The following is a 21,768-nucleotide window of genomic DNA, read 5'->3' as shown; positions in this document are numbered from 1 at the left end:
GTCTAAAGGGAGGAGGGAATCAGCCCATAAGACCTTACTTAAATAATATAAAATTATGTCTCTTTCAAAGAATTTCTATGTTATGTTATTCAGTACAATACAATCTAACTTTTTCTTTCACTAATACCTTATATTACATGACTAATATTCTTTACTATTGACTGAAGAATAACTGGGAGTTCAGCATGTTCAACTGATATTGGGCAAAACAAGGTTTGTTTTCACTATGATTTTCTGAGTAAATCCAATGACTAGATTCAAACATTATAATAACCATAAGTAAGAGGTACATTTATTGCAAATGTGATTTAGTGTAATGTTTGAAATGAAAAAGATGACTTGTTTGAGATTTTCTGGCTCAGTCTAGTTTGATTTTGCATCCAAACAAACTTCTAATCATCTAATAATGCAAAACAGCTATAAAAAAAAGAGTGGGAAGAAACCAGGAATTGGTCAGACAAGCCAGAACAACGTTCCTCATCTGCAAACCCGATTCTACCTTATTTAGCAACCTTGTTGAAATAGTGCGTGTCACTTAGCATCCTGTGTGAACAAAGCCATTGTATTTGACTTCCAAACATTCCCAGCTTTCTTGTATGCTAATTTCAGTACTTCTTAAAATCACTGGGAGATGAAGAGCCATTGAGTGCCCAGTTCTCAACTTCACAGAACACTAATGAAAGGGACTTTGTTACTTGAGCAGACGCTGTACAGAAAAAGCTACTTGAAACAAGAGAATCAAACTTTCTACTTAAACATAGGAAATATTTCAAGGATTTAAGCTGTAAGCCAGGCAATACACTGACTTACTCTAAATGAGAAAAAAAAATCTGTATCATTGTAAACTAAATATTGTGCATAAACAAGAATTCACAAATGTAATCACCATGGAAACTGCCTGGTCACTTTTTAGTAACCCTTCTTATCCTAACTCTTTCTTCCTGTGCTTTAAAGGGCAGTCAAGACCTTGCCACCACCCTGAGCCTAAAATGGGAAGAGGGAAAATTTTTAATGTCTGACTTTATGCTATATTTTAAAAGACATTCCTGTTTCCCGTAGAGTACTAGATCAAAACATGTCTTTTAAGAAGAAGCATTTATTGTATCTTAAGAGTAAACTAGCAAAATCTGAAACCGTTGGTTTAAATTTATGGCAAGGAGCGAGGTGCTATACACAAAACTTGCTTTCTTCAGAAGTGTGACAATGAGTGAAAAAAACCATGCAGTTAAATGTTAACATAAGATTCCCCCCCCCTCCTTTAGATTCTGAGAGATTTAAAAATTGCCTTATGCTATATGGAGTCTCAATAGCAGCCTTAGATTGATTATTAACATGCCAGTTTTTACTTTGCTCAATTTTTAACAAAAAAAAATACGTTTGTATCAAAGCAAAGTGTTGTTGAAGGGAGATTTTTATGTGAAAACTTTCATATTTCTAATGTGTCTGCAATGATGTGTTCAAGTTCAAGCATGTTAATTTTAAGTTAAAAGAAAAACATTCATGACACCATACATATTTACTTGCAGACTTGCTAAATTGAAGTTTTCTCTCATCCTTGTTCTTTGCACATTGGCTTTCTCCTTCCCATATTAGTCTCATTTGATTTTTTCCTGTTTTTTTCTGTTTCTATTATATCTCATATTAAATATGGACATTTCAACTTTTCTTTATTAAAAAGTAAGGGGAGAGAATTCTAATGAAACTACCACTGGAAAACTGAGAATGTTCATTGCCATGATACCATGGGGAAACGTATATCTCTTCATCCCTCAAAGCAAGCATTCTTAGTAATATTTCCAGTTCTACCCCTTCCTCCTCACCTCATTTACAAGAAAGGCTATTATACTGCTTTTTTCATTTTTCTAAATCTCAGATTCCATTAATTTCTGTTTTATGGCTACTGTTCATGGCCTTGAAGATTGCTGGTTGTCTCTTACTATGGTTTATACAGTATTTATAACCTTGCTACCTTCTTTTTTTAAAAAAAAAGGTCATTTCTTGACAGGTCTATGAAACTTTTTTAACTTTATTTCTTCTGCTCAGAACAGTCTTCCCATGCTGTAACTGAAACCCCTATAGCAGACATGTCAATCACAAGGCCCGGGGGCCGGATCCGGCCTGCAAAGTGGTTTCATGTGGCCCGCGAAGCCATCCTGGAAACAGTGAGGGAATGGCCCCCACTGCCTTGGCCCTGGCCCAGAGACCCTCCTTCTGCCAGAGACCCTCAGATCTGTCCCACTCCTGCCCAGGCTCCCATAGGCACCCTTGATGCAAACGATGTAGAGCTGGCCACGCCCACCCAGGAGGCCATATGCACTCTAGCCACGCCCACCCAGCCCCCTGAGGGCAACCGCAATGCTGATGCGGCCCTCAATGAAATTGAGTTTGACACCCCTGCCCTATAGCTTAAGTAGAGTTTCTTGGCCTAAAATGGTCCTGACGGTATCTTGTTCTTCTCAGATGGAATCTTTTGCTTGCATTTTATTTTGTCACTCACATAGCCAGTCTTCTAAGTAGGATTACTTAATGTGTACTTCAACACATAATGTCTTTTCAAAACTAAGTGCAAAACTAGTTAGACAAGACAAACATATCATGGCTAGAACATTTTCTTTTTAGTGCTATACTATAATTTTAAGAGTTTAAGTTTTTCTTCTTTTTCCAGAGAAAGAATTTTGCTATTTATTTCATGCCATTTAGGTGCTACCTAATTCCAAACCATCTGTAGGCAACTCACAGTGTAATAAACCTTTTATTGTAATAAACATTCAGTAAAGATGTTTGGAGAACAACTGGGTCTTTCAAGGTCTAATGGTATATGAACTGGGTGGAAGCTACATAGATCGCAGGGAGATGTTTTGTGGATCCTGACTCTTTAATTAGAGTCTGGAGCACATCAACTGCCAGCATGTACCTGGAGATGGTTGGTACCAAAAATAACCTAACCAAATGCCGCTTGGTGTGTGTGTGAAAGCCCTAACAAGCAGGCATATACATAGAATGAAGGCTACTGCTAAGCTTGTAAGCCGCCCTGAGTCTTCGAAGAAGGGCGGGATATAAATGTAATAAAAATAAAATAAAATAAATGTAGAGTTTTATAGCAAATTGCATCGGCAATCAGTGCAACTTATGAAACAGAGGTATCACATGGGCATACTGAGACATGCCTATCCCTGCCTATCCCTATTGTATTTTCATACAATATTTTCTAATCCTGAAGTAACTATCACAGGAAACTTAAAATACAGCACACATGAAAATAAAACCTAATTCTGCTCAATGTCCACATCTTGGTGGATACCTCCCATGATAAATCCTTGTTGTTAGGGTAATATTCATGAAACAAGTAACATGTCAAATAATAAAGATAGTTGAACTAATGGTATACGTATGGTGCTGCATTCTGATCCAACTGAAGTTTACAAGTAGTTTTCAAAAGCAAGCAATCCTATTCCTACCTCCTCAGCTTCTGGCAATAATTTAAGAAGCTCACGTAGGGTCTCAGAGCTATAGAGGTCTCTTCCAGTGTGAAGATCTTCAATTATAGAGTCAAGTGATCTTAATGAAACAATAGAATGAAAATACATTTTAGTTTAGGAACATAGGAATTCTTTATTTTTCTTTATCAAACTTATACATTTTCAGTTTTTAGAATTCTCAGCCAGTATATCTAATGCTGGTTAGGAACTTTGGGAAGAAACCCAGCACATCTGGATGCACTGTTGAGAAGGAAGAATCTTTTAATATCATTTGCTGTTCCAAAACAATGTTCAGTACCAAAATGTAGTTAAATGTACAGCTGCCTATGAGCAAGTTCAAGTGAAATAAACACAACTGTTTTTTAAAAAAGACATTAATATCAAGACATTGTCCTTACTTTCATATTGTCAAAAACACAATCTTTAAGAAAAATAATATATAATTAGGAGAGTAACTTACTTTTTAAACTGTTTGAGAAAAATCCCAATATTCATACTTCTTTTGGCATCCAAAATATTAATCTACAAAAAGCAACAAAAGATATCATTCCAGACAGAGAAAAATAATCACAATGGTTATTTGAAGTCATTATTTCTGGTAGAATAAAATTATTCTGCACAGCAAAAACAAGGCTAATTCTAAACATCACAAGAAAAGGTAAACATACTTCCACATAATAATACAGCTCTGCTGAGAAAGAAATATGGACAAAATTGTTCCTGTCAAGTCTCAGATCGCTATAATGAAAACAATTCTGAAACTTCAGTTGGTGAAAATAGGCTGCTATCTGGTGCAAGGATATACAATATTATTGTGCCAATATATTGTTATTTGCCCAGGCTGTATAATGAGGAAAATAGGTGGATACTAGGAGTCATTTTAGTTGTTGTCTCATTATGACACCCCACTCCCACCCCATAAGGCTCACCTACTTCCTACATTATGTTGTTTTTAATTAAAGTCCTTCTCCTGTCTAGAACTGCAATCCCTCCAGAGAAATATATTGTAGGCTATATAGCAAGTGTGGCTGAAGAAAGGATTGGCTAGAGTAAATGTCACATGTAACTGGGAGAGCTACCATTCTTTGATACATCTTTCACCTTCTATTTTTGACCTGTTCTGGCCCCTCCCCTCAGTCTTTCTTTGGGAAAGGCTTTAATGTTGGGAAAGGTGGAAGAAAAAAACAGCATGATGGGTACACTGTTAGAAGATCTAAATGACCAGGTTAGGGACATATCATAGTAACAGCAATAGCACCTAGACTTATATATTGCTTCATAGTGCTTTACAACACTCTTTAAGTGGTTTACAGAGTTAGCATATTGCCCCCAACCATCTGGGTCCTCATTTTACTGACCTTGAAAGGATGGAAGGTTGAGTCAACCTTGAGCCAGTCAGGGTCGAACTCCCGGCCATGGGCAGATTCAGCCTGCAATACTGCATTTTAACCACTGTGCCACCATGGCTCATGGAGAAAAACTATCTTTGTGGTTCCTAAGAATCAATTGCAACTTGATGGTACATAATCAATCAACCAGTCAATCTTCTGTTCTGCTTCCAACCCATTACTTTCCTCTAGATAGCAAGATGAAGAGAAAATGGAGATACTGAACTTCGGCTCAGAGATCTGAATAATTATGACTGAAAGCTAGCTGTTATTATTATGAAAGCTACAGGCAGTCCAAGAGCCACAAACTACAAAAGCTGCCTAGCAGGCTTAACTTAATATAAAACATTCTGCAAAGTAATTGTGTGCTTTGTAACTTTTGTGAATAAAATAGAATAGTATTTTAACCAAGAAAACGCCAAATTCATTTCTCCTTTTTCCCCCCTACCTTTTCCTCCACCCAATTGACAAGATGAAAACAACAAGGCATGTAGCTGTTGATTTATTCTCCAATAAGACACCAATAAACTTTAAGCAGACCTGTCTTGAAATACTATAATACACATAATAAAAGCTCTCTTTAAACCACATTATATCTCCATAATGGTGATTAACATTAATCTATCAAGAATACACAAATGCATAAATGGATGGAATAATAATTCTTCAATAGTTTTATGTGGCCATATAAGATCTTCCTAATGAAAGATCACTAGGCACTTAGAAAAAACATTTTCGGTATTGGGAAAGTCCTATTTGTTTTTCCACTGACTTTTTACAGTTATACTAGTTCATTTTACTTAATACATATAATAGCAATAGCACTTAGACTTATATACCACTTCACAGTGCTTTAGAGCACTCTTTAAGCAGCTTAGAATCAGCCTATTGCCCCCAACAATCTGGATTGTCATTTTATTGACTTCAGAAGGATGGAAGGCTGAGTCAACCTTGAGCCGGTGAGAATCGAACTGCCAAACTGCTGGCAGCCGGCAGAAGTAGCCTGCAGAACTGCCTACTAACCACTGCGCCACCACAGCTCATAATCTCACATTATGTTATGAACGATAGAAATTGCTGAAATGAAAGTAGCTGTACTGAAGATAGTTCTAGGACAGGGGTCCCCAACACCCAGGTCGCAGCCCACAACCAGGCTGTAGCCTGTATGAAATAGGGCCAATGAAGGGATGGGCAAGCACACGTGTGAAGCTCCACTTGTGCAGGTGGCGGGCAAGTGTGCGGACGCGCGAAGCTCCACTTACACAAGTGGCAGGAGCTTGCGCTCACTCAAAGCTTCATTTGAGTGAACGGAACTTCAGATGTGAGTGCACCCTGCTCGCATGAGTGGAGCTTCACGCACCAGCACCCTCCACTTGTGAGAGTAAAGCTTCGCGCACGAGTGCAAGTGCCTTCTGCTCGTGAGAGCGGAGCTTCGCATGCGAGCACAAGTACTCTCTGCTCACATGCAAAGCTCCATTTGCGTGAGTAGCGGGTGCCCATGCCTGCACAAATGGAACTGTCGCACATGTGTGTGCCTACCACTCACAAGCTTCCCTCCTCTCCTCTCCACGCCAGGCCACCAAGCTGGAAAGGTTGGGGACTGCTGTTCTAGGACATATTCCCTAAGACTTTACACAACCAATCAGACTGATATGCTGGTTCTCTGTGCTATATTAACTGTGCCTTGTATTTTTCACAAGCATGATCTGAAAACTTTGAGTCAAGAGCTGATTTAATTCTATAAAGTGCAATTAAATCTTATAATGTTTTGCAGTAGTTAAATAAACAAGAGTTATGCTTCTCCCACAGATTATTTAAAATCTGTTTTCCCCAGAGAATTATCAAGTCACAACCCAGCCAGCTAAGTCATAGGAGTACTTATATGTTGGCTAACCTAATGTTTTGGCAAAAATATAGCTGAATCCTGATGCTGATTTCTACTTCATCAGAGCATTATTCATGGTGTCTATTGTTCTCATATTTGCTTAATTCTTTAGTATCTCAGCAATTGACAGAACAAGCCTGACCTGTGCTTAGAGTGAAACAGAGCTGGACCTTGTTAACATTTGATGAGATCTTCAGAGAACTCCAAAGCAATAATTAGAAATTAAAAAACATTCCAGGAATGGCAGTGCCATTCTTCTATACTATTACTTAAAGCACACTGAGAGCAAGCACAGCTAAATCCATCTAGTCATCTAGTCCTAACGGCATCTTTAGTTTTACTGTCCACTAAGATGGCAGCATGTAGCTATCCCTGACTGGTCTCAAAAAACTAAACTCTGATTAATACTTGAATGGGAGATTACCAGGAAATAGCAAGATAATAGTCTGGAAGTCAAACCACATTCCAAAAGACAAGCCACTTTTGTATTGTTGCCAAAACAAACAAAAAACCAAACAAACAGAACTCCACTATCTGGACATAACCATGAAGTTACCAGAAAGTAAGCCATGTTTGCAAACTTTAACATGGCTTTAGTGCTGATACATTCAAATGCAATAAAGTAGCCAAAAACCTCCAGAGTTTTCTAATATTTCTTAAGATTAATACATTGAGTCCTCTGTCTGCTGCTCCATTCTGAGCAAAATCTCAAAAGCAACAAATCTTTGGGTGTTTGGTTTGATTTTGAAATAAAAGTAGGAGCTACTCTGAAGACTAAGCATTTGTCTTTTCATGTCCCCCCTCCCCCACAGCAGCCTTTAGCTCAGTAGTGACCCAAGATTTGATTTAGACCATGCTTGTGATCCTTGTCTAACACTAATTCTGCTATGTGACTAGCCTGCTCTTCTGTGTAATAATAAGACAAAGAACCTTCATTTATGAACTTTATAGCACGTAGCTTTATCTGCCAATTTTTTTTCTTTCTCCAGGACTCCCTCCCTCCCCTTCCTCTGCTCCCTTTACCCACGCCCTGACCCTTTGCTTCCTGATGAAAAGTTCACCCTAAGATGAAAGTAAGCCTTATCTACATTCAAGGCTGAATAGACAGAACTCTTCAAGGTTCTAATATATAGTTTCCCTAAAAGCCTCAGCCAAAATGTACATGAGGACCGTTTTTTGGACAGCTGCAACTAGGGAATTAGGAAGCTAACTCTCTCACCAGCAATTTGAATAATCCATTGTTGAAAAACTTCCCTTACACTGCAATGAAAACCTAGTTGCAATATTTGAGAGTTTGTGAGAATGTGATGTATATATACAAGTAGTCCTCCACATATAACCACAATTAAGACCAGAATTTTGGTCACTAAGTGATACAATCATTAAGTGGCTCATCATATGACCAATATCAATTTTAAAATCATTTTTACTGAAGTCATTAAAGCAAATCACATGGTCATTAAATGCATATGGCTTCCCCAATTGGCTTTTCTTTTCAGAAGCTGGCTGGGAAGGTTGCAAATCATGATTATATGACCACAAGATGCTGCAACCGTTATAAATGCAACGTGACTGGCAAGTGCTCAAATTGTGATCACATGACCAAGGAGGTGGTACAATGGTCACAACTTCAAGGACGGGTCTTAGATTATTTTTTTCCTAAGGCCATCTTTGAACCAGCATTAAATGAACAGTTGTAAGTCAAAGTCTACCTGTATTTGCTAAAACATGCATATTCATAGGGGAATCTCCCTACCTACTCTGAGATGTCTCTATCCCCATCTTAGGGATGCATCCTCAAGACCAGTTTATCCCCTCAGTTCATTCCTCAACTCTTGCCTAGCAATAGCTATTAAAATATTTCATTAAAATACCAGAACCCAATATTTAAAAAGTAGCAATAATCAGTACTCAGTGCCAATTTTAAAATTAACAGAATGTTTATGCATGCAATGAAACAACCACACATTCTCTCTCCTTTTACATTCTCCCTCTCACACACACTTAGTGTGCACATCTTCTCTTTAGCAAACATATATTTATAATTTGATCATGGAAAAAGTGGCAACAGGCTTATGTGAGAAGGAGAAAAGGAACTATTATATTTACATATTTGCACTAATGGGGACTTGTAATTATTTTGCTTATCCACAAAATGTCTATCATCAAATATTCTGTCTGCAATTCTACAGTATTAAATAGCAAAGTTGAGAACCACTAACCACCCAACTTAAAGGTGCACAGAAAAGAGTGAGACAAGACATACATTAAAACCTGTAAAGTACATAGCAATTTATAATCTGTCCTTTAACTCAGATGCCAGAATTTATCACTTTGAAATTGTTTAGCATCCTTGACAACTGATTTTAAGTGCAAAAACAGTTTGTACAGCATCTCTTATCTTCTAAATAAGCCACACATAATGAACCAAGATAAAATTCTAATAGAAAATAATCATTTTTATTAAAATAAAGCAAAATTTAATTTTACTTAATCTGCAAACTAATCCATCAAACCCTCTTTTTTGATATTAGAGAAAATGAGCTGTCTGAAAAACTCAGGTTATGTTTTCCACTAAACTTTTCGTGTATTTTGAAAGCCAAACTCAAGAGTCTATCTCTCCCAATCTCACTTCTCCCACTTTTTAAAAAGTTGGACTCATCTCTTTTAATTCACCAAACTGTTTTGATTTACCAAAGGGCATATTTCATGTGCTTCTTACTGTCACCTTACATTCTTATAACTATCTGAAATCAGTTTTCTGGGAAGAGTTTGAGCCAGTTGATCTTAAGGAAATGGACCGGATCCTTCTGGCTGTATTCTGCTCCCTGGCTCCCCAATTGCACAAGACCTGCTGGGAGATGTTTTTGGTCTAAGCAGCAGTTAATGCTTCTCTATGGGAGGATGAACTACTGATTGCTTGCCTTGAATAGACAGTAGTGTCCCCTTTTTAAAGAATCCTTGAACAGGCTTCTGGTTTGCAATTACAGCACTGGCAGACGTGTAGGGAGATTGCTTCCTTCACCGTCTAGTTTTCTCCCACCAGGGGACTCTGAAAAGGGTCAAAAGTCGCCCTGTAGGGGCAACGAGTGTGAAGAGGACCCTCGAGTGATCGTGGAAGGGCGGCAGCCCTTCTGTTTGATCCGGGGCAGCTCTTTGAACCGACGGGGAAAAGATCGGCCATTTATGGCCCATCATTAAGCTGCTGACTAACAAGCTTACTAACTTACTAACAAGCACTTGAAAGCAACGTGGAGAAATTGAATGAGATTTTATCTTCTCCATATCCCAAGTATTTTTCCTGTTAAAAGCTTCTTGAAAATCTATTCCCTTTTGAGGAGAGAGGGAAGGGAACTTTTTTCTCCACCCTCTAAAATGGCAGCGTCTGACTAAAATGTTATCTTTAACTCTATAAAATCCAATAAAATCTTTTTTTTAAGAATCCTTGAACACAATAGTGTTGGATTACTTTCATCCAGTCTCAAGGAAATGTTGTTGAGAGGGTGGTTGCTCTTCTGCAGAGAGCCTTGAATGAAGATATTATTTTAATTCTTTTTAGGCTGGGTTCAGGCTGGGTAGAAGTATGGAGACAGCAGTATAATATAGTGACTTCATTGGTCACACTTGCAGATGACTCTGGAGGGCTCAAAACAGAAGTGGTGCAACCAGTCTGGGCTTTCTGGTCTGTTGGCAGCATTTGATAGCATTGACTATAATAGCATCATCCTAGACTAGTTTCAGGGATTGGAAGGCACTGTTTTGCAGTGGTTGTCCTCCTTCCTCTGCAGCTGATTGCAGGTGTTACAAGGTAGGAGAGAGATCTAGTCCTAGACCCCTGCAGTGTGGAGTGCCTTGGGGCTCAGGTATTTCACCACTCCTCTTTAACATGTACATGAAACTGCTGGGTGAGATCATTCAACAGCAAGGAATGCAGTTTCATCACTATGCTGCTGATACCCAGTTATGTTACTCCACCTGTGGCTGAGCAGGTGATGTTATTTCAGTACTGACCCAGTGCCTGGAGGCTGCAAAGTTCTGGATGTGGAGAAACCAGCTCCCACTCAACCCAAGCAAGACAGAGTGGCTTTGGGTTTTGGCTTTCCTGGGAATTGTGATGTCTCTTCTCCGAGTATCAATAGGAGAGCACTATCCAGACAGATCAGGCACACAATATGGTGATCCTTCCACAATTGTGGATCCTGGAGGATTAGGTGGCAGACATGGCTAAGGGCTTGTTCAAATACATCTTATGGACTTCCTGTTGGACTAGTGTAATGTGCTCTACATGGGGCTATCCCTGAAAACCAGCTGAAGCTATAACTGATCCTGAATGTGGTGGCATACAGAGTTTTGGGCTCCTGTCAGTTTGCCCATATCATACTACTGTTGTATGAACTGCACTGACTTTCCGGTTTTGTCACCAGGTAATTAAAGGTGCTAATTATCTTCAAGACCTTACTTGTAGGACCATCTCTCCCACTCCATACTAGATCAGGTAGGGTTCCTTCCCTTAAATACTGTCATCTAGTGAGACCTACAAAGTGTACATTTCTGTAGGAGCTCTGGCCATGTAGAATACTCTTCGTCCTGGAATCTGACAAGCCCCCTTCCTTTCAACTTCCTTGAAACCCATAAAGAGCTGGTTTTCACCTCACGTGTTTTCACCTTATAGGTTGCAGCTGGAGTCTGGGAATTGCATCGCTTGATGGATTAGAGATCACATGTTTTATTTTAGTGTTTGTTTTTTATCATTGTTGTGAGCCACCTAGAACTGTGTTTCATAAAATTGTAAGTAAGATTTTTAGTTCCAGAATATAATCATGTATTTCTCCAAGTAGCAACATCTGAGAGTATCCTTCCTCCATTAAAAAAGTGCCTATCAAGCAGTCTTTCTCATATGTAGTACACACTTGTTAACAGAATACTATATTCACTATGTATAATACTATATACACTGACTATATCTTCATTAGGGTAAGTTTTCATCCTCTGCACAAATATAATTTATATTGTAATCAATTCATTAAACTTTTGGAGCCTTAATTTAGACCATACCTTCACTAATCACTGAACATAGTTCAATGCATAAACATTGGATAAGGGCAATATTTTAAAAACTTTACTTAGAATAGCTTATATAAATCATATAAAGATTTTTATTTATTTCTTCTTATTGGGAGGTTGGTTCATCCTTTATAATAACGTTCTAGCTTTTCCTATGTGCATACTCTCAGCTAGGAAATCAAAGTATCACTAGAACTTGTAATTTGTTCTCTTATAGAAACATTTTCTAGGGAACAGGAAGGAGGAAGGAGGATTGTGACTGACCAAGCCCACCAGCATTCTGTGGCAGCCACTTTTCTCAGAGTGCTAAGGGTCATTATGAATACTTTCTAGAAAGACCTATTGAAAAACACATCTAACTTCTCTTTTAGCCTCAACAAGATTAGATGTTTCAGAAACAGGCTGAAGTACTAGAGTAAAGTCATAGTAAACTATAGTTTAGCTATATTTTTGAATAAATAACCATTGGCTGAGTTATTACAACACATTAAGCATAAAGCACGGCTTACAAACTACAATAATTCCATCCAGAGAAATGCTAAGTCAGTAAACTATTATTAGGACATTTCTCTAGATAGAATTATTGTGAACCATGCTTTATGCATAAAGGTTGTACTAAGTCAGCCAGTTATGGAACAACTTTTATAGCTTAGTTCTTACATTACCATTGAAATATCAATGAATCAGTCCATATTTTTTTAATACAACTTTCCTATCTGATGGTTTCCAGAGACATTGAATGTCGATGCCTATAATTCCTAGTCAACACAGAACTGAAATAATATGACATAACATTTATAGACCTAATCCATAATAAAGTGCTTTGATGGTATTTGCTAAACTCAATTAAAAGTTCTTAGATATCTGCCTCTTAATAAATAGTGGTTGAAAGTTTGAACACATGTTAATGTCAGTATACTTATGCATTAATTCTTTGATTTCTCTTTCAGTCTTAACCAGACATGTCAAACTCGTAACGTCACGTGATGTCGTGCAATGTATTGGGACTGTTTTGCCATTGCTGGCAATGGGGTGGGTGCAGCTTCCAGATGACACATCTGGCCTGCGGGCCGGCAGTTTGACACCCTGGTCTTAACCAAAGTATGAGTTTAAACCATATCAATTCCTTTGCCATTTAATAATTAATTGCTACATAATAGCAATCACTACTTCCCAGTAATTTTTAAAAATTTACTTCTAGGATTAGAAGCTCTCTTTTCATTTATTCTTATATGCTTAAACATGCCTTTTCTAAGAACACACATCATTTTTTAAATTATGCTTCCACATAATCTTGGATGCTTTTCCCAAACCACATGATAACAGTTTCCTGAAGATGCAAATCCTAAGAAAACATTAGCAATGTCAGAGGGTAAATGTAAGCATTACTATTGTGTTGAAATAAAAAGAAGTGAAAGCTTTGAAAGGTAGAGCGTAAACATATTAGCTTTTTAAAACCTTTTATAGCTCCCATCAATATTTATGGTGAAAACCTTTGATAACACATTTGATAAGTATAATACAATGGGATTCCCTTCTCCCTTCTTTTGAAACTAGATTGTTTTGTGGTGTTTGTCTTTTAAATGTGTACATTATCTCAAGTTGCTTTAGATGTATTTGGTGAAAGTGATTAAATGGAGTTTAATATTTTAGATATATCCACTTTCCTCCATATTATTAGAACCTCATTGTGCTTAGTCAGAAAACAAATTTACTGAACTCAAAGGAATCCAATCAGTCGGGACTGCAATTTTAATATAAAAAAGCAAGAGCATCGTCTGGTTTATGAGGAGAGAAAAATATTTAAAAATAAACAAATCCATATTAAAGCAGTATCTCTATAAAAAGATAAGCTGGATCTAACACATAGTGCATAAGTCCTGTACTGCATTTAAAAAACCCAAGTTTCACTAAGATGGGGCAAGATGTAAAGGACAGAAAGGACAATATAGGCAGGAAAATTCTCTAAGTATGGCTACCATCAAGACTAAGGTTTCATATTCTTATTTTCTTTTTACATGGCAAAAGGGAAGGGCAGTTCCTAGTGAGCAAGACAAGGCCAGTCTTTTTCTTAATTATAATTAAAATGACAAGAAACAATGGGTAGCAAGGTTTCTATTTTAAAATTATACTTGACTTGCACATCCTAGTATCTTGGATTAATTTTGGTTCTATGCTTGCTGGACAAAGCAACAACAAAACAATATATACTGTTTCCAAGACAGAGCTAAAAATGAGAGATGGAATTTTATTTGGGCCAGGCTGGAATTCAGGCTACAGAAAGCTTTGCTCGACAGCCTCCTAATAAATGAAACTAAAAAACAACAACAAAAAAACAGAAGCATCTCAGATCCTGTCCCTGACATCCTAACTTGGAAGTATTGTTGAGAGTTTGTTTTCTGGCATCTCAGTCCAACCTATAGACAGACAAGTCCACATTGATAACATTACTCTGCGTTTCTGAAATGAAGCAACAGGCAGTTCAAGGCCAAAACTCTTTCGTTTCTTTGCAAGGTCTACTGCAATTTGGGCAAGCCAAAAAGCAGTCTTTCTGCACTCATGTGGACTAGAACCTTGTCTTTTTAGCAGAAAGATACCTTCAAGTTTGTAAATACTTTGTTCAGCAAAAAACTTTAAATATAGTCCTAAAAAAATATAGGCAGAATAATTCTAGTAAATGAAAGACATGTTTTTCCCCCAAATGCCCAGTTATAGTATGGGTGTCCAAATTGATTACCACTCTAAAATTTGTGATGACAATGCATTTTGTATTAATTATATATTAATACAATAATGTCTGATAACTTGAAAGAAAGGTGACATTCTCTTACATAGAGAAAATTCACCTCAGTTTAAAGATTTTGGAGACAAATTTGGTTACCTACGTTCTACAAAATCTTTATTCTATATGTTTTCAAGAGGTCACTGAAGACCATAGTAAGTTACACAAATCATATAACTTTACTTCATTGCCATAAACATTGTGTGATTATTGCTATCATTTGGTATACATTACATTTAGGTAAAGTCCAACTTTGTTCTCCAGCAGAATGAGCTAATATTACAAGATTGTGAGTAAGGTAAAATGAGCACAAGTAATTATACCAGGCATGCACAAATGTGTGTCCTCCAGCTTGTTGTATAACAACCGCAATCATTGCTGATGAGCAAGAATCATGGCTAGTTGAAGGATGATGAGAATGGCAGCCAGCACTTCTAGAAGGCATGACAGGCAAGTATTACGCACTCATATCTTAGCAAATAGAATGTCTTTAATAAAAATTCAAAAAAATGCTTCTTTCCATGTTCATGCTTACCTCTTGTTTGGAATCTTTAAATGACCTTCTTAAAGATCTGCTTCTAGATGCTAATGGCGCAGGTTCTTCTTGCTGGCCAAAGAATTCCTCAATTGTCTTTGTGTCAATTTGGTAATCCTGCTTAGCACCAATAGTCCAGATATTGTTTTTACCACGGACTTGTTCTTCCGGGATTGTTTTCCAAAAGAAACTACGTATTCGTTTCTTCTTGCTCAGATGTCCATGTCCATGTCCATTTAACAGTTGTGATACTGAAGATCTGTTTAGATTGGGGGGAGGAGGGGGTGGTGGCGGCGGCACTCCTGCTGAGGAAGGCAATCCAGCTTCTATGGAAAAGCATGGTGGAGGAAGAGGTGGAGGTGGGGGTGGTTGCTCTTCTGGTTCATTGGTATCGCCAATCATTAATCCAGCTTCAACTGAAATTGCTCTATTTTCTTTATCATTGACCAAGGAGACACAATTCATAACATGCATTTTACAATCTCTCCCCTTGGAGAGACGGACTTAGTTCTGTGGATGTGCATATAATGTTTAGCAGCTGAACAATAATGTATGACTTGCTCATCAAAGTTTTGGTTTACCATCAGTCAATGACATTCAAGAAGCCCGTGTTCGCCCCTGAAATCTGTAATGAAATATAACAGAAAAACAAGAAGACTAGTTCAAATTTTTTTGCAAATGTGGCAAAGAGTATGGCTGAAGCACCAATTTGTAGACTACATTCAAATTATTCCACCAATTCAGACATACCAATTACTAACTCCATTTTATAACTCTTGTAATGCAACCTGCGTAAGCTTTGCTAACAACACACTCAGAAGGCATTGTTTATAACCATGCCCAAAGTATTTAAAACTACCTACTTACCTGAAAATCTAATTTAATGGGAACCTAAGAATAACTTTAAGGGCTGATCCACACCTCGAGTGTGAGGACAGGATATTTGCCGTTTTGCTAAGGCAGAAAAGGATGGTGTCATCCTTAGCCCACCCCAAATCATCTTAGAAAGGGCTCCCCAACTGAGGATTCTTATTTTGCATCAAAAATAGTGGTTTCTTTTCTTCTGCTAATGAAACAGGCCAGTCTCTTGCTGCACCTCATTTCATCTTACACAACTCCACTCCAGGTGGCTGGTGTGTGTTCTGGCAGGCAATTCCAATAGTCCCTACTCTATGACTTCAATGACCTTTTGTCTTGGGCTGCTTGGCTGCCTGCCATGAAGACATGGGTCTTTATTTTGTTTTTATGTTTTGTTTCATATTCAATAGTGGAGGAGTGAAATGCTGGCTATTTTTGCTTGTATTTAACAGGTTCAGCAGGAGGAGGATGAAAAACTGAAATCAGCAAGAATTTTGTTGTTTCTCCTTGAAGACCAAGGGGACAGAGAGAACAGTAAAAATCTTAATGCTTTTCCCCCCTAACATATCTCCAAATATGTGCCTGAAGAAGAGAGAGAAACTGGCACATATTTTGCTAGTATGGAAGGAAAGAAAGAAGCAGGGTTAACTATGATCAGACAGAACATCAAGCCAATACTGTGAGCAAAGTTAAGGAAGTGGGTTGAAATCTAGAAAAGGATTTCATAAGTCAGCATTATTTATGCATGGGAGGCAAGCGAAGAAATTAAATGGAATCAACATAAAACATTTGTAGTGCCACAGGCTTCTGCCCAAATCAATCACACCAATATTTAAAATCTTATTTAGGCTGCATCACAAGGTTTGGTATCATGATCTGACCACTTAAAACTGTTTTCATTAATTCAGTAAGCATTAGACTACATAGCAACACATGCTTTGCTTATTATCTTGTGCTATTTTTAATTTCTACCCTTCAATTCAATTTTATGCAATGTGTGCACCAGGCGTCAAAAAGTATTTAATAAAACATTCAATTTATTTATTGAATTTATATAGCCCCATCTGACTTACACATGATTCTGAGTAGCATACACCATTAAAATTCACTCAACCACTTCTCAAAAGTTTGCTATAGGAACTTAGTGACAAAAGAAAACAATAGCTACCTTGGTACATCTTGTTAAATTATAATATAAATAATTTTCACTTATTGTGAACCTATATTCTTTCACTTGGATGGCTGAACAACCCTTCATTGTTCCAATCATTGTTTATTCAGTGTTATATGTGAAACAAGAACTCTGCTTATTCCTCTCTTAACAAGATTGAGACATAAGCCTTTTTAAAAAGTAGCTGTTTGAAGAGATACAACACATAATTCTTACTTCTGTTTGCTTTGTACCAAACAAGTCATACAATCAACTATTGTCTTTTTATAATTTTGGCTTACTTTGACTTTTGTGCCAAGCTTTTTTGAACTATGTTTATTGGGAGACAATTCTGCATGTACACCACCAATGTACAGTATACCACCAATATATACTCTACACTTCTCCTTAATAAGACTAAAAATACGAATACTGGGTGTCTGTATGTTAGAAAGAAAAGACCTAAAGCCGGGCATATTGTGGATTTGTCTTTCCTGGGGATCATTGTTGTGGCCACACCCTCCAAATCGAACATCTTGTACAACTAGTGACCCTGTGTCTGAAAAAGTATTTTATTTTCCAGGGTGTTATTTACGAACAGATCAAAGGGACACCAATGGGTTCTTTCATTTCGAATTCATTGTGGAGGCGGTCCTGCAACACTTAGAAATTGTAGTTATGGCCAAGTACCGCCCAAAGCTCTGGGTTAGATATGTGGATGACACATTTGTGGTTATTAAAAACAGGATAGTGCCAATTTTATGGACGAGCTGAACTCAGTCTATCTGGACATCCGTTTCACCACTGAGGAGGAAGCCAACAGCTCTCTTGCCTTTTTGGATGTACTAGTCAGCCATCAATCTAATGGCACTCTCCATATGACCATTTACCGCAAGCCAACCCACATGGACAAAACCCTGCATTACAGGAGTAACCATCCCGTGGCACACAAAATCAGTTGCATTTGGACATTATTTGGACGGGTCAGCTCACACTGCAATACGGTTAGGGCCAAAGTCAAGGAGAAGAACTATCTATACCATATATGCAGGCTTAACGGCTACCCTGCTGAATTTGTTAGGAGATACAGCAGGACACACAAATCTCGAAGTAGCCAACCAGATAACATATCAGCAATGCTGACCACATGGACGACACTCCCGTATATTAATGGAGTGTCCGAGGCTACTGCACGGTTGTTAGCCCCTTACAATATCAATGTCGCCCATAGACTGGACCAAACCCTGCGTGCCAGGCTAATACATCCTAAAGAGTTACTCCCCAACAAAGAAAGATCGTCAATTATATATAGAATTCAATGTAAAAATTGCCAACAAAGTTACGTTGGGGAAACAACTAAGAGCCTCAAAACCAGGCTCCATGAGCATGAGTTGGTGATCAGGAGACAAGAACAATGTTCACAGGGGTGGGCACATATGGCTAGTCACAACCATATGTTTGATTTTGCCAACGCTGAGGCCATAGCCCAGGATAACACCAAGGGCAGCCGGTTGCTCAAGGAGGCCTGGCTATCCGATGAAAACTCCATTAACCATCATATAGACCAGACATGTCAAACACAAGGCCCGGGGGCCGGATCCGGCCCACAAAGTGGTTTCATGTGGCCCGCAAAGCCATCCTGGAAACAGTGAGTGAACGGCCCCCACTGCCTTGGCACTTGCCCTGGTCCCATCTCCTTTTGCCAGAGACCCTCAGATCTGTCCCACTCCTGCCCAGGCCCCCATAGGCACCCTTGATGTGAACGATGTAGAGCTGGCCATGCCCACCCAGTAGGCCATACGCACTCTAGCCATGCCCACCCAGCAGGTAACGCCCACCCTGGCCACACCCACCCGGCCCCCTGAGGGAAACTGCAATGCTGATGTGGCCCTCAATGAAATTGAGTTTGACACCCCTGATATAGACCTTTTACCTGCTTACCAGATGCTCAGGGGATGGGAGGAATGATGCTATGACTTAAGACTCTTTACAGGACCTGAACAACGCTGCTACAGGCAGAACAACAGCGATCCTTGGGAAGGATGAATCTTCAATGTGCCCTGTGTCAGACTTTGGGACATGCCCTGTATTAGATCCTGATTTGGAGGGCGTGGCCACAGCAATGAACCCCAGGAAGGATGAATCCACGACATACCCGGCTTTAGGTCTTGAGACGGAGGCTCGGGGTCGACCAAAGAAGGGGGGAGGTACAAAACAACTGCGGCTGGGTAATTGGCTCCCTGATGTGTATACACTTACCAGGGGAGCAACCATGAATAAGAAAACAACTTTTGATCCTGCAAGCACACGAAGAAATGCGGGACATTTAGAAATGCCACGGCCGTTTGAAGTCAATAGACCAGTGACCCGCTCAATGAGCAGGGTGCAAAAGCAGCCGGCTATATAGGCAAACTCCCAGATCTCCTATTCTTACTCTGACGTAGTCAGCAGTTTGGCTGACGAAAGCTAAGTGTTTTGCATATTAAACAGTTTATTTTTCTATCCTGGTGCTTGATTCTTTTCTTTCTAACACTCTACACTTAATAAATTAATCCACTATCTGTTCTTTGATACGAATCTTTTATATCATGTATCAGAATAGAAAAATTAAATATGAGCAATCTAGATTAAAATCAGTTTATTATATTGAGATGACGCAATATGTTTATTATTAATAGGCAGGCTATGTAAACCCAATACTGTATATTGATTTTAATCACAACCATTTAATTATTTTATTTAATTTTTTATGCTAACCATCTCCCCCATAAGGTGACTCTGGATGGCTTAATTAACCAACCATGATTAATATGCCTTTATTAATATAAACTACAACCAATTTGATTCATATATCACATTAAAACAAACCAAATGAACCACATCATGGTTTATTGTGATGTGTACATTCAGTCATTGTATATTTTTTAGGCTGATAGTTAATTGGGTGGAATACAAAAATTATCTTTAAGCATTTCTTCTGTCCATATGTACAGTACCACAAATTGTAGTCACTAAAATTTATATACACTTTTATGAATTATAAACTTTTGTGGAACTTGAAAATAAAATATCATAGCTGAAGCCATTTTTAAGTTACTGATAAATACCTCAAAATCAGTTTAGTTTTACATCAAAAGTCTCAGAGCATTTGATTAATCTACTCATCTATATCACCCAATTTGAAAATATAAATTAAATTTGTTTACCAAATATGTTAGAACATCATTATTATTATTTTGGTTGCAGTACAGATGGATACTTTAAGTTAGACTCCTTGGGTTGGTATTGTAACAAGCATAAACAATTAAATGGGAAGGAGAAGATGCGTAACTATGCAAGTATGCAAAGCTAAGTATTTACATAGGCAAACCAGTATGTCCAGATTATCTCATACTGGGATGATGGATACTTTAAAAGCTAGAAGAGCCACTGTATAATTGCATTTTTAGTATCCAGTAAATAAATACAACATAAAGGTAAAGGTAAAGGTTCCCCCGCACATGCGTGCTAGTTGTTTCTGACTCTAGGGGCCGGTGCTCATCTCCGTTTCAAAGCCGAAGAGCCAGCGCTTGTCCGAGGACGTCTCCGTGGTCATGTGGCCGGCATGACTAGATGCCAAAGGCGCACGGAACGCTGTTACCTTCCCACCATAGTCGTCCCTATTTTTCTACTTGCATTTTTACGTGCTTTCGAACTGCTAGGTTGGCAGAAGCTGGGACGAGTAACAGGTGCTCACTCTGTTACGCGGCACTCAGGATTTGACCAGCCAAACTGCCGACCTTCTGATCGACAAGCTCAGCGTCCTAACCCACTGAGCCACCAACATAGACAGCAACTATTTTAGATATCACTTTTTGAAATACAGTTTCCAAATCTAAGTTAAAAAGCACAAACTCACTCTAAGTGAACAGATGTTCTTGTAAAAGTGCTTACAGCAAAAAACCTAGTTGAATTCAAATGATTAATAAAAAAGTCTTACAGCTAGCAGATCTAAATTACAGGATTGTTTTTAAAAAATATAACAAAGCATAAAAATCACCAAAATTTAAAGTAGTACAGAGAAAATTTAGGAAAAAATATGTAAGGTGTCAACATGTTTGAAATAGATTGACCAGTTATATTTTAAAAAACAAGAGACTATTTCTGCTTTCAGCATATGACAAAAAGAAAAGATTAAGAAAGTGAGAGTTTAGGATTGAAGCCTAATGGTAAAATATCAAGCTCTGTAGTGGGGGACATAACTAATTTAGGAACAAGGCATCTAGGAACTTCAATCAGTTTCAGTATTTCATAAAATCTAATAAATTTTATAATTACTCTGAGAGTTTATAGCAAAGTAAAGATTTATACATATTGGATACAGCTGAGCTTTTTCTTGCTATAAGGAGTTTTGACACTTAGAGAATTATGGATACTACATAATTTACATGCACACCATAAAGTTGTAGTCAAGGCTTCAAGATACACTTCTATTAAAGATTAAGAGAAACATGTACAAATTTAAGCATTAAGTTAAAAGACAGACCTTTTGACTTAATCTCTTGCTAACTCTTCTATTCAATCATTTGTTCTTTATTGGACTCTGACTTTATTATTGGCAGATACTGAGATAGGGACAATGACCAAA

General features: G+C 38.1%; 1 protein-coding gene across 1 annotated transcript in view; it reads right to left on the bottom strand.

Moving 5' to 3' along the window:
* FHDC1 (FH2 domain containing 1) overlaps positions 1-21,768 on the bottom strand; it is a gene marked incomplete at its 3' end in the record, with an annotated part of 46,595 nt that overhangs the window by 17,191 nt on the left and 7,636 nt on the right. The window contains exons 2-4 of the mRNA XM_083367047.1: positions 15,134-15,758; positions 3,940-4,001; positions 3,459-3,558 (exon numbers count right to left, since the gene is read on the bottom strand). Of these exons, the coding sequence (XP_083223173.1) occupies positions 3,459-3,558; positions 3,940-4,001; positions 15,134-15,607 (636 nt within the window). The 5' untranslated portion in view covers positions 15,608-15,758. The remainder of the gene's footprint in view (positions 1-3,458; positions 3,559-3,939; positions 4,002-15,133; positions 15,759-21,768) is intronic.

Source organism: Vipera ursinii, assembly GCF_947247035.1.
Source record: "Vipera ursinii genome assembly, chromosome: 7".
In the NCBI taxonomy this organism is placed as follows: Eukaryota; Metazoa; Chordata; class Lepidosauria; order Squamata; family Viperidae; genus Vipera; species Vipera ursinii.
Note: the sequence above shows the minus strand (reverse complement) of the source record. Positions and strands in the feature narration are given on the sequence as shown.